We start from the raw sequence: 13,328 nt of genomic DNA on the forward strand, positions 1-13,328 counted from the left end.
AATAGGTGTTTCAAGCAATGCATGAAACAAGTCAATAAGAAATGAAAATAATAATCCAAATAGAACAACAACATTTGCCGATTCGGCCAACCCAATTTAATCCCCAATGTAAGAGATCATCATGCCCTCGGGTGTAGCTCTGCGAGCCTCGACGAGGATGCCAGAAATCGAAGTGTGTCATGTTGCCCCACCACGCCACAAGCATTGGCGCCTGGACCGTCGGCGGGAACCGAGGACCAGCCCTGCTCAACCTGCCCAATGTTTCCTGCCAAGTCAAGATTGCTTGGGGTCCGCGCGTTGGCTTTCCAAGACCTCAAGATGTTTGTTGCAGATGTTCATGGTGCGGCCGTTCAGCAGGCCGTGGTTCCAGAGCTTGATCATAAGGACCCGCCAGCACCTGTTCATCCAGCATAAGAAATTATAGATCAGGCCATGGGTATGCTGTGTGAGGCATTCACAGCTGCAGCTCTCTAAACCAGTCGTTTACCATCGTAGTCTAGGGTTCTGCACGAGTTCCTGTCCATGCTGATGGGTGAATGCCTCGCAAGCCCAAGGTACATGACCATCAGCTAATATCCTGCAATTAACCTTTTCGGTGTGAGAAATGGAACGTGTGCCTTTGGGATGCAAGCAAACCGAACGTACCACATTTATTAGTTCCACGGGTTCTTTTCTACCATACAAAAAAAGTAATCAAGCAGGATGGAGCACGACTATTAGTTCCAGTGCCTGTTTGCTATGAAGAGAATGCAACAGATATCATAATTCAAACTTTACAAGCGTAAGTATTCATCACTTGGACATCTTGGGGCCTTCTGTGCCATCTATTTTTAGTAAAATTGTGAGAGCGGTGCTCCAAGTCCTTGTTACAGAATTCCAGTGACAGATGGTATAACTAAGTGTCCCATTAATAATATTTAATAATATGAGCTATTACTTGAAAGTTTATGATCATAGAAGTAATACTGCTGCGGCATATATCAGATTCAGCCATTCAGATTGACTTGGCAAAACTAAGCAAAAATTTGGTTCTTCTAAGCTATGTCGATGCCCTTCCAGGAAATTACCTAGTCCTTGTGTTTTTCTCATCACAGCATTTATAGGAACAAAATGATTAAAACATGACTAATGAGTAAAAACTACTAGAATCGGTTCGCCACGGCCCAAGCTGTGTACCACCGAAATAATAAATAGTTGCTGCAACCTGCAAGTCAAATCTCTCCTGTGTACGGTGATAGAACTAAGAAGGAAATGCTGCGGATAGGCCTGACCTCTGTCTCCGCTTAAACGAATTCCACATATGCATGATACGCTTCTCCTCTTCTGCAACATCAGAAAAACCACCAAGCAGCTGCATATGTACTCAGCAAAGTTAAAATAATCAGAATCAAATATTTTATAAAGGAATCAACTGAGCTCAGCTGTATGCGGAAGCATGCAATTGTTCCAAGTTTCTGCATGAGCAGAGCAAGAGGATTACAACATCTTACCGTCCTATCTTCGAAGTCAGCGATGTCATGATCAAGTTCGTCTTCACTGTCATGATCTGAGTAAAGTACATCCAGCTCCATTCTCTAGAAAAATGTAAAGCCACAGTCAAGCTAAATTTCAGTTGCAGGGCATAAAATTGCAATACAAGTGAGTACATTTGTATAAACTGACATCAGCAAGTTTTCATAAAAAGAATATTGGAAAATTTAATATTGTCATGCTTCATCTAGAAACACAGTGCTGGCCATTAAACTGATAGATCTACAAGTCACTAGTAAAAATGTAGTATCAACAAAACACTCGTATGCTTCTCGATGTAAATGATAGAGCCACACCTAATGCACAGTGTGCAGCTACAATGCTCTCACTTAGTCACCATGCTAGCATGGAGAACTTTCTTGGAGGACAATCAAACAATTACTTTGCCTTCTACTTAATACACTTGAATAGAACAAGTAAGGGGAACAATAACTACTACTCCCTCTGTAAACTAATATAAGACGTTTTAGGTCACTAGATCACTTTAGTTTACAGAGGAAATACTTTCCACCGACCTCTGCGAGTGACTGAACTCAATGCTTTATATACCAATGCAGAAATAGAGATGAAATAATAGACACAAAGGTTCAACTATAATTTCCCCATACGCGATATACATACAGTCATAAAATGAAGTGTAAATAAATTGTTTAAATATCCTCCATATGCGCAGGTGTTACACTGCAGACATAAATATGCATGTACGTCCGCTTCAATAGGTACATGCAACCAGAGAAGTGAAAGTCTAATTTAAAACAAGCATCCACAAAAAGATAACTGAGTGTTACATGATTTCATTCACCTGTGCCTTCTGAGAATGGAAGAACTCACGTTTTTTCAGCAGCGCATGACTGTCAGATGATATAAGCACAAACAAACAAGTTAGTTGAACAGCTTCCATCAGAAGATCCCCAAGGAACAATTCAATGGTAACAGGATATCAAGAACATAAGCAGAATACCTGGGGTCATCTAGATCAACCAGGAGCTTCCTTGCCCTATCAGACTGTAGAGCTGTTCGTTCTGGTACATTGATTCCTGAAAATATAGAATACATCAGGAAAATCCGCGAAAATTATGGGCAACATCAGGAACAATATATGCAACTGATTTCAGGCAATATACGAATCAGTTATCCACCAGAATAAGGAAAAGAGAGTAAACATGCGGACAGGGCACCCCGACAATAGGAGTGCCAGAGCACAAGAAAAACAGAAATCCAGGCAATATTGTAGGTTTTCCTCTGCATGCTAGCAGAATTATAATGACAAATCTACAATTAACCAGTTCACCAGAGACCAGACAGTAGCTAGTCAGGAGACTTTGCTAAAAAAAGCTAGTCAGGAGACCATATCGACCACAATCAACACTGAGGTAAAGGTTGACATTGCTGAACCTTCTAGGGTTCCTAGCATGCTGCAGTGCATGAAGTGTTAAGAAAATTGTTTGGAGGTTGGTTTGGGATTAGGATGGGGCGTGGGAGAAGAACTCGCATTTGGGTCTGCAATCTGACAGGATACTAAACAGCAAGATAGGCATTCCAACACAAATATCAGACAACATTTTGAGGGTTGGCAAAACAGGGCTGACGATAGTGGCAAATAAGGGCAAGGTTTTAGAAACGGGTGCACTGAAAGAACAGGCTTAATTGGTGACAAACTGAGGACCCTGACAACATTCGATAGCACATAATTTGTTTTCTCAAGGAACAAACATCAAACATGATAAGAAATGTGAAACATTTCAACCGACTGAATACTGGATAATAGATCAGAGATACTATGGTGTTTCCACTTGGATGTAGTTTGTTCAATATACCAAGAGCCCATTATATGTGAAACGTACCATTTTCCTTTGGGACATAATCCACCACAGACCCGTCCTGGGCATCTTTCGACGATCCTGATTCAGTCGTTTGTGCAGGTGGAGGAACTGTATTTCGTGGTGATCTTGGTTCCACAATATCTTGGTCCACAGGCACAGTCATTCCAGCTGATCCTAATTCCGTGATATGTGGATATACATCCTTCGTCTTATCAGTTGTCGTTTCTGATATTTTACACCTTTTAAACCTTGATGATCTGACGGAACAAAGTTAGGAAAATTGGGCAGAGAATTTAGAATTGTTGAAAGTAATGGAGTATGAGCGCACCGGTAGAAAAATACTCTACTGCCTGGATCATTTCCTGCAACAGTCAGAAGCTGGGAAATAAACAGAGAATTAGCTTTCCCAATTTAAAGCAGTATTTTTTATGAAAATGGAGCTTTAAAGCCAGGAATGTCAAAATTATGCCCAGATCATGTGGGTCAGGATCCTAACCGATCCCAGCTAACTCAAAAGGCAAGGGTGCACCCAAATTGGGCCACTTGGGTGTAGCCTTGACTTTTGGATTCAAAGAAAGCAAAACAAAGCTAGGACCAATATTGAGAGTGTATTACTGTAACATCCATACGAATGTAATACTTGAAACACTAGTAAAGTACTGAATTCAGCGACAATGTTTCCAAATATACCAACATCATTTTGTTTCTGAGTTAATGGATGCCGAGTACATCCAACATCCTTTATCACAACTTACCTCTTCTCTCCTGGTATCAATCTTCAGACTAACATTAACAGCTTGGTACTCTTTAGATACCTGTGTCGATAAGAAAAAAGAGCTAATTATCAAACAGTGCGATTGAAAAGGATTTTGCAATGGAGATTTCAGAGGATAACAAACCCAGAACTCGTAGCGGAATAGGTCATGCGACGAGGTTAAATGGCATTCCAGACCCTAGTATCACAATATGAGATATGGCTCTAGTCAACAAAAAGTAAAAGGATATCGATTTTAACAAAAAGATGAAGTGGAAGTATGGAGAAAGAAAACAAAAGCAGAATTTCCTGAGTAGAAAGATAAACATCACTGTCATGGTGCAAAACAACAAGAAAAATGTTTTCTTTACTCATAAATGTAGCAAGTGAAATTATCTTTAGAACCGTCACTTAGCAGCAACTGGAAACATATGGGTACATGACATAAGCTAAACAAAATGAATCTTGCGGTTTTACCTTGAAGCTTCCACATGGTACCAAGCAAAAAGAGCAAGTAAAGTCTTCTGTAACTGGTAAGAAGGAATAAATGTATCAATAAGAAATAACTTCTAGCAAAAAACAGGCAAAACAGGAAACTACATTCTGGATCTTGACCATGAACAGCAGTCAAAGAAAGTCAGATGCAGCTTGATGTCAGAAAGACGTACAACAAACTAGAGACGACTTCTTGCCAAAAAAAAATATTTTCTGCAACGTATTCCTTTAGCTTCAAAAAGCATACTGCCGCAGCAAAATCACTAAAATTGGTAATGAAATGACGACTTCAACTTCAGCACCATGTGCAAAACAGAAATTTAACAGCATAAACGGTCTAGTAATTTACTTTCTTGTATATCAATACACACAAACATGTACATAATGGATACCAAAGTAAGCTATCTTGTCTTGCAGTTCTTCGAGGATATTATCACATCACAAATATTTTGACACAATACAAACTTAGTAGCATAAATAAAAAAGTTGCCACAATGCTGATACTACTTCAGGTTCTTGAGTTAATGTGGAGTTTGCTATGGCAAAGGTGGTTCTTAAATATTCCATGCAAAATAGGTATTAACACTCATGATACCAAAGTCAGATTGGTTAAGTTTAGACTTAGGATACAGAGTCCTAATTTCTTAGCCTTCGGTTTGAATTGAAGCTCTTTTGAAGCTAAGCAAGAAACCGCAAATAAATTGTTCTTTATTTTCTCTGCCGTTATATCTTCTTAGTTTCTGCTATTCTCCCTCTCTCAGCGCCTGTTTTCATCTCCTGCCGGACTAATTTGTTCCCCAACCAAGCCACAAGTCACAACTAAATATCCTTACCCACATACACAACATGGATACAAAGAAAAGTCACTAGTTTCCATCCAAACAAAGATACAAAATGTGGATATGGGAAAAGCATTAGACATGGGACAGATGCCACTACATGATGCAAACAAGTGGCACTGAAAAGAGACCAAGGCGGAGATAGAGAGAGAGAGAGAACAAACCTTCGCTTTTGTACAAATTTTTGTAGTACTTGTAGTTAAAGAGCACATTGCCTGTTCGTAACCTGTAGAAACAACATTTACAGTGAAATTTGATATATCAAAGTTGAAGTGTATTTGACAAAAAATGGAACTCAACTACTCAAGCAATGTGCAAACATGTGACAACTAGGCCTGGTGTAACCCATGGGTACGCGCAACCAGGTTCCAGGATATGCTGACTTCTCACTTCTGCCTGTGCTCAAGGCTATGTAGTATGTACCCCCCTCCCCTCCCCCCTCCCAAAAAAAAAAGAATCCCGAAGGGCAAATTTGAGGGTGAATAACATATTAATTTGCTGGATAAGAATCCAGTCGACACCCTTGCAATCCCCAGTTCACCACATAAACAGCACACAATAATCCAATCAAGACATGAACACATCCCATCTCCCCTACTTTCCTATTGCATTGCATGGTCTCTGCCTTCTCACTTGTCACCCCTTTCAATTTCCTCGTCAAATCCTATCTTCCTCATCCCCACTTCCATAGTTGCTAAGCCAAGGTGGCGCCAGAAGCCATTTGCCTGATTGACACGCCTAAGGGAAAGTTGATTAGGTGTCACCAACCAGCAACTTGGTAAGACATTACGTCGGCAACATCCTCCATGTGCTGTAAGGCAGCTGTGCTCCCGGACATGTTCCCACCAGAACACAAAATATAAGTTGTGTGTTGAAAGTTTCTGAAGGTTTCTTTACCCAGTCCAAAGAGTTCAACAAATTATCTAGTTGATGTTTCTCAGAATCTGAAACGAAAGGTTCCCAAAATGAGATTCCTTCGAATCTTAGTTTGTTTCAAATGCAGCACAAACTAGAGGAAAATCTTATTAGCTGTGTGTCGGTGTGATTCTTGAGAGCTTGCAATCTACTCAACCTAGTTGATACAGATGTGCTTTTAGGCCAGACCACCTAAGGCAGGACTAGAAGTAGTGAACATGATATGCAATGATTTGTATTTTACTCACAAGAGCAAATAAATCTCATGTTTGATGGATAAAGCAATAAGCGTTAAGAACATGCATTTCTTATAATGGCAGGACTAGAAGTAGGGAACCAAGCTTCATTAATTTTTCAGAAAGGAGCTATGTATGTTGAGTTACTGTTACCTTATGATTTTTGGTAGTAACGACTGTGGGACATCATCATATGAGTAAATATTGTAAGGAGATAAACGCATGTCTCTTGCACCAGCCTCTTGTACATCTATGCTTGCTTTTAGTTTATATGAACCCTGCAACATAAAGAGATCGAGGATCTAAGCAAAGCTACTGGAAGTAACTCACAATTTTCAGCAAACTGAGGTGTTGCTATATTCCAAATAATATTTACCCGGCAAATTTGGAAGCTATAACAATTAGATTACACAAAGAAAAGGAAAAGGAGCTTACTGTAGCATTTGCCTTTAGAGAACAAAATGTCAAACAACTGTCATGCTCAAGAAGTGATGGCTGTGTGCACACCAGAAGAAAAGCTGAGTCAGCAGACAATTTACACAGAAAGTAAAGATGATACTAGAGAAAACTGAGACTGAAAACAAGGAGACATGTTCTTGGTTGACACTGCAATTTGCCACTGACATGTTCTTGGTTGCCAATTTACCACAAGCACCATAGGTCATGTACTGTTCTACAGGCCTATCGCTCCACTTTAGCAAGCATTGAAAATTTTCAATGAAAGAATAGGTATTAATTTGCACCACTCATAAGGGTACAACTGGGAATTTACACCATATGATGAAGCCGGACAGTTTTTTGTGTTAAATAAATATATAAGAAAAGGCAGTCAAATGTTGAAAGTACATGTAGCAATATGCATTATAAATCGCCAAAACTCAAACAGGTGATTTCTTTTCGTGGAGAAACTGTCATATAACAATGGTGGCTCATCTATCCCATAATTATGAATCGAACTGAAGTTCAAATACGCAGAAAAAATGGAATAAAATGTCAGAATATGTAACATGTGCATTAATAACTTTGGAGCATACCTCTATGAAACCTGGGTTCATACTTATTTCTGAAGTTAATTCCACAGTATGCCCCAAACTTAAAGTTACAGAATCCAGAGACGAACCAAGTGAATCAATTGGTATTTTACCCCAGAAACATTGGCCTCCAAGCTCTAATAAAATGTACCAGATGTACAATAGTTAGTCCATCAATAAGACCACAAATGGATTTTTCATTCCTGAGATACAAAACCAGTGATTATGTTTATAATAATTTAAAGGCACAAATTTGAGACTATATTTGCTAACAGTGGAAGCTACAATAAAGAGAAACCCATGAACATGGTGAAAGATGAATTTATATTACCCACAAGAGAGAGGGACTTTGGCATGCATGTCCTTGTCGAAAACTAACCACACATTTTTTAGGATAGTTTATTGCTTTGACCTTAACTAGTCTAAAAAAAGGCGCTCGGTGTACCACCTGCAGCAGGTGGTGGTTTAAAGGGTTTGCTTGTTTGGCATTCATACATGGTGTGTGCTGGATACTGAATATTATTAAGCTTGAGAGTAAAGTAAGGTTGCCCCCTTCCATCTTTTGGATGCAGAGGTTGAGCAATGGCTTCTAGCATCCATTTAGCCAAGATTTTGGTGTTTGAGAAAAACAAATAGATTAACCCCAATATAACAAACTACTACCTCTGTAACTATTTATAAGACGTTTTTAGAGTCTATGACGGTGTCAAAAAATGTCTTATATTAAGTTACAGAGGGAGTCATCACTTACTTTGAGGAGAAGAATACTCCGCATGGTTCTCTGAGCAGTTTTCACTAAGATTTTGCCCACCTTGGCCTTTTTGAAATGAAGAGAAAATTGGAATCAGATTTTGTGGCAGCAAAGAAGCGTTACCCACAAATAATCACATAGGATGCAGACTATACCACGGCTAATAAGGATAATGTCAAGGCTGCGAACTTGGGAGGTTGATAAACTCTTCATATTGGGGATGGTGAATGTGGCTTCAGTGTGGCCACTGTCTCCAGATTCACAGAAGGAAGTCAGGACACAAGCCCGGCTGAACCGATACATTGGAGAATGCTGCAATGTGAAGCTACCAATAAGAAAAAAGACCATCTGATAGACACATAACACTATCTTCCATGAACTTAAAAGGTGCTGTGCTTACCCCTTCACCTGGAGCATCATTACTAGATCTAGCTAACAGAACATGGAGAGGAAAGATACCATGTGCTGGCAATCGAGTATTTGTGCTTCCAGAAATCGATACTGATATCTGAATCCTGCATTTATCAGCACAAACAAACGCAGGTCAGAAATATGAAATAATGCACCCATAGGGTGAGAAATACTTCATTTTAGAATCATTCAATATTTTTACCTCTTTTTTCGTTTTGCTTCTATCTTATACCGAAGGCATCTTTGAAGCGAAGGGGGCTGCAAAACTCAACTGAGTCACTGGTATTTAAAAGTAAAGATGCATAAAAGAACAGTTACAAGTATGGGACAAAATCTTGTTACCTTTTTAATGGCTCTTTGTCGAATAATATTGTACAGCTCAACTGGCTTGCAGTATAATGCTAAACTTTCCTTAGCGGAAAGTTCATCATCTGGAGATAGCTGAGCTCTTGACTTCTGACCACACGTCTGTTCTGTGGACCTGGGGTAACTGAACCCATTGTTCCTACACAAACAACAGATGCATCAAAGAAAAAGAAGAATCCATCTCATATCAAGAACAAGGAAACCATCCACTATCATACAGAACAACTTGACTGGTTCCCATAACTAGCCAGCAGTAATACATGGATCCCCAGTGAATAATCACTAACTGCCAGAGATAGCCATTTACCAGCAAAACTCACATGGAACCCCATATAAACCCAAGGACATCAGACCTGACATGCTTCACAGTACACGGTTATCCCAACATTGAGTAAAACTGAAAGCATCCAGTGGTTTATTAACAGTATACCTCTACAGTGCCAAAAAATCATACGGAATTTGGATTCCAGACCTACCTACCAGATTGTGACAGAACCTTGCAGTTTGCAAAACAGCAACGCAGAGACACTCAAAGCAAAAGAAACATAATATAAGGTAACATAACAGTAAAATTTCAGGAAAGCAGGTAGCGGATTACGCTGCATCATGATTAGGTAAAGCTAGACCAGGCATCCTCGCTGTCAAGCACTTCGACTCCCGCTGGGTCACAGGAGACCACCAAAATCAGCACATACAACAAGTATCTGCACAAAGAACCATATGCACAGATTTTGCATCAGTAAAAAGGCATAGAAAACTACAACTAGGTAACCAAGAACTGGTTTAGATCCTGCAGAAAGATCTGACTAATCATGGCTGGAAGACTGGAAGTAAGATAAAACTGCGACAAATCGAATCGAGGACTTACCAACAAAAGAGGTGTTACCCTGGCTAGATCTATAATGACGGCCAGAGGAGATCAACCGCTCTTTAGTGTTGCTTTTCTATATATTATTTGCCATTTCATAGTTCAGATTATTGTTGGCATCCATTTGTCAACCTATTTTTAGCAATACATAATATGGCCTTATTTGGGCCAAGATGGCCTGGGACACGTTGAATGGGCACAAGATCCTGGGTCGTACCAGCCAACTGAAAGCAGGCCCAAGGAGCCTGAACTGGCCCTCCAGCTTGCCACCAGACTCGAGCTCAGCTCGGCGAAGCACATAAGACACAAAAACAATGTTCACCCCGACAAAAATAGAACGAGGTCGATAAAGCAGGAGCAGCCTCAAGGACAGCTCCGACAAAGCAAGTGGACGCTGTCAAATCTCATTGCCGGCAAGCTTGGTTCCTAATTTACCTTTTGGTTGTGCATAACTTACACACCCTTGAGGTAGATGGCAGCATGCATGCCTCGACACGCGATGGGGAAGAATCTGTTAACACCCAACGCATATACTGCTAACTGATGCGACAATGGGGTCTCCGAATGGAAGGAGAAGAAAAAAGAAAGGCAAGATGTTGCCTCCTAACTGAACATTGTTAGCTGCAGGTTACCTTTTACTGCCTGTGCTACGGCACAGAGCCGGCCGGGTTACCTCTACTTGCTACGTTGCTAGATGGATAGATCTAATCCGCTGGGTTGGCACTGGGACTGGTAAACGAGAGCAAGACCACCAGCACCACCCTCTAGCTGCCGGTGGCACGGCCACGTCCTAGCAAATCTGCGAAAGATCTGCCGGTGACACAAAGATCCCTGGAGGCTGGAGCAGAGCAGTTAAAATGAGTTACTACTTGCTGGCTGCCATGGCAGGTCCTAGGCTTCACCGTCGGCATGGTGCCATGGCTGAGATCCGCCTTCATCGGCGACAGCGCTCCGCTGTGTATCGTCCAGGACTCCCTCAAACTACTTGGGTAAGGATGAATTACATCTCCTGTTCACTTCAGTTTACAGTTAAACACGGCAACTAGGTAACCAAGAACTGGATCAGATCCCGCAGAAAGATCTGACTGCTCATGGCTGGAAGATCTGACTGCTAATGTCAGGAAGTAAAGATCAAACTGCGACAAATCGAATCGAGGACTTACCAACACAAGGGGTGTTACCCTGGCTAGATCTATGGTGGCGGGCAGAGGAGATCAACCACTCTTTTTGTAGGCTCCGGCAGAAGAACGGCGGCGGTGGCGAAGTGGTTGGGATGTGGTGGGATTTGGGGCCTGGCTTGCTTGACTTCTTTCCTGTACCTGGTCAGATCCAAATGGAGCGTGCGACCAAGCCCTGGTACTGAAGGGGATGTGGATCCAGCGGTGCTGCATGTATTTTCAGATGTCCAATTGAGGAAACAAAAATCGAGAAAAAGGTACCAGTATAAAAATGGGGATGCGCTTAATTTTTAGTGCGGACGGATGTACTGATGTGAATGTACTGCAGCCGCGTTCGGTACATACGCATCAAACCAGGGGCGGATGATGGATTGCGATATGGATAGTTTTAAATTGATCTAGTGTTTGCTTTTTTTACTTTTGTATATGTTATTTGTCATTTATCATTCAGATAGTGTTAGCACCTTTTCTATATATGTGTTCTTGTCAGCCACTGTTTTAGCAATATAATATGGCCTTGTTTGGGCCAAGATGGCATCGGGCACGTTGAATGGGCCAAGACCCCAGCCGTACCAGCACACTAAGACCAGGCCGAAGGAGCGTCAACAAAGCCAAGGACACACAAAAATGAAAACAGAATGAGCTCGGTAAAGCAGGAGTAGGATCACCAACAACGCGAGTGTAGGCTGTCAAAACTATCGATTGGGGTATGGATCGAACCGATCCTTGTCGTTGCCCGCAAGCTTGGTTCCAGAATTGCGCTTGGCCAATTCAGAGCTCAAATAACCTACAACTGTAAAAAGGTGCTAGTACGACAGTTGTCACATAGTGATAGTGGTCGCTGCCCCTTGTTAGGATGTGCGACGACAACATAAGCGTTGCATCTCGAGAAGGAGCCAAAGGTTTTGAGTTCCATCCTTGGGACCAAGACAATCGGTCCACATCGCCGGAGGCTCGATTCAGAGGCTCATTCTGAACATTGTGCGGATGCCTCTGTGCTGTGTGCAGCTGGTTTCTTGGATTTCTTGCTTTGGGAGAGCATGGCCGGGCAATTAAGGGGAGGGGATCCCGTAATCCTGCCAAGAATTAATTACTTGCCATCCAACGTATGTATAATAATGGACGTGATGTGGTAACCGTCGACGGCGATGGATATATATCCCCGAATCAAACAAGAAAACAAAAATGGTGACCACATCTCTACTGGATTGGAACTACCAGGGGCGGCCGCGAGGGAGGGAAGGCGCCCAGTGGAGTCCCGGGGAACCGCGAGCTAGCTGCCGGCCCCCGTGGAGGAGAAGGAGATTTCGAGAGAGGGCACGAACCTAGGTCAGCCGGGTCGTCGTCGGCTCGGCTCGGCGCGGCGCGGGATCCCGCTCACAGTCGCCGGTGGCAGCGCGTGGCCGCCGGGAAGGGGCGCGGGGCGCGCGGGAGGAGGGCGCCGGCCGCCGGAGGGAGGAGCGCGTGCGGGGCGGCGGCGCCGCCGGATGAGGAGGGAGCTGGTTTGGTTTCTTGGTGGGAGATTGGCGCTGCGACCTCTCCACCGAGACGAGACGAGCAGAGCAGGTGCACGTGAAATAAATGAGTCCCTTTTTTTTTTACAAGTACCCCGTGAACTAATATAAAAGCATTTAGAACACTAAAAATAGATAGTGATCTAAACACTTTTATATTACTCCTACTGAGGGAGTATAAAAAAACTTATTATGGGCAGCGCTAGGCGTCGGGCGGGTGCCCGGGGAATAAAATCAGCCCTCCTCGACCGACCGTCCGATCCTGTTGAGAGTTATGATTGCGGTGTGGTCGACTGTAGCAGCACAAAGATTACTCGTCACTGGAAGGTATGTTTTCATTAACGAGCGGAGACCGGTCGGTGGAAAGTGAGCACCATCGACGGCTCCAGAGGTGCGACCATCACGGCCGGGGGAGAAGATGGCTTCGCGGCGACTGCTGGAGCCCATCGACTGGGAGGATGGAGTATCATTCCCAACAAAAGAGCAGGAGGCGAGTGTTGCTGCGGGTGTTTCGGACTCACATGTAAATTGCCATTTTCCTGCAATAGAAAACTTATACATGAGGAAATTTAGTTCATGGTGAATATGAAATGTGATGGTGCATGTAGTGACCTATT

General features: G+C 42.4%; 1 protein-coding gene across 4 annotated transcripts; it reads right to left on the reverse strand.

The window, feature by feature from the left end:
• Window positions 1–171: 171 nt before the first annotated feature.
• On the reverse strand, window positions 172–12,700 carry LOC119352626 (polycomb group protein EMF2B-like). Of its 4 annotated transcripts, XM_037619196.1 has the most exons (23): window positions 12,523–12,697; window positions 11,183–11,404; window positions 9,750–9,855; window positions 9,128–9,290; window positions 8,988–9,043; window positions 8,775–8,889; window positions 8,530–8,686; window positions 8,375–8,440; window positions 7,627–7,760; window positions 7,028–7,087; window positions 6,746–6,870; window positions 5,606–5,667; window positions 4,585–4,637; window positions 4,253–4,306; window positions 4,109–4,168; window positions 3,682–3,731; window positions 3,375–3,610; window positions 2,492–2,567; window positions 2,333–2,381; window positions 1,491–1,574; window positions 1,272–1,351; window positions 488–577; window positions 172–397 (listed from the first exon to the last, which is right to left on the reverse strand). In XM_037619196.1, exons 3-23 carry the CDS (start codon window positions 9,782–9,784, stop codon window positions 274–276), a joined length of 1,929 nt encoding a protein of 642 aa, XP_037475093.1. In that variant the 5' UTR covers window positions 9,785–9,855; window positions 11,183–11,404; window positions 12,523–12,697; the 3' UTR covers window positions 172–273. The 4 variants fall into 4 exon arrangements, with proteins under 4 accessions (XP_037475093.1, XP_037475091.1, XP_037475094.1 ...); XM_037619194.1 differs by lacking the exon at window positions 11,183–11,404 and having other exon boundaries at window positions 9,459–9,855; window positions 12,523–12,700; XM_037619197.1 differs by lacking the exon at window positions 11,183–11,404 and having other exon boundaries at window positions 12,523–12,698.
• Window positions 12,701–13,328: the final 628 nt, after the last annotated feature.

Source organism: Triticum dicoccoides, chromosome 2A, assembly GCF_002162155.2.
Source record: "Triticum dicoccoides isolate Atlit2015 ecotype Zavitan chromosome 2A, WEW_v2.0, whole genome shotgun sequence".
Classification (NCBI taxonomy): Eukaryota; Viridiplantae; Streptophyta; class Magnoliopsida; order Poales; family Poaceae; genus Triticum; species Triticum dicoccoides.

Coding starts and splice junctions, on each gene's coding strand:
- LOC119352626 (XM_037619194.1), bottom strand. CDS start 9,511: ATGTCAGGTCTGATGTCCTTGGGTTTATATGGGGTTCCATGTGAGTTT. Junction 5,668..6,745: donor TTACTACCAAAAATCATAAG/GTAACAGTAACT, acceptor TTGTTTCTACAG/GTTACGAACAGGCAATGTGC. Junction 1,352..1,490: donor CTGACTTCGAAGATAGGACG/GTAAGATGTTGT, acceptor GTACATATGCAG/CTGCTTGGTGGTTTTTCTGA.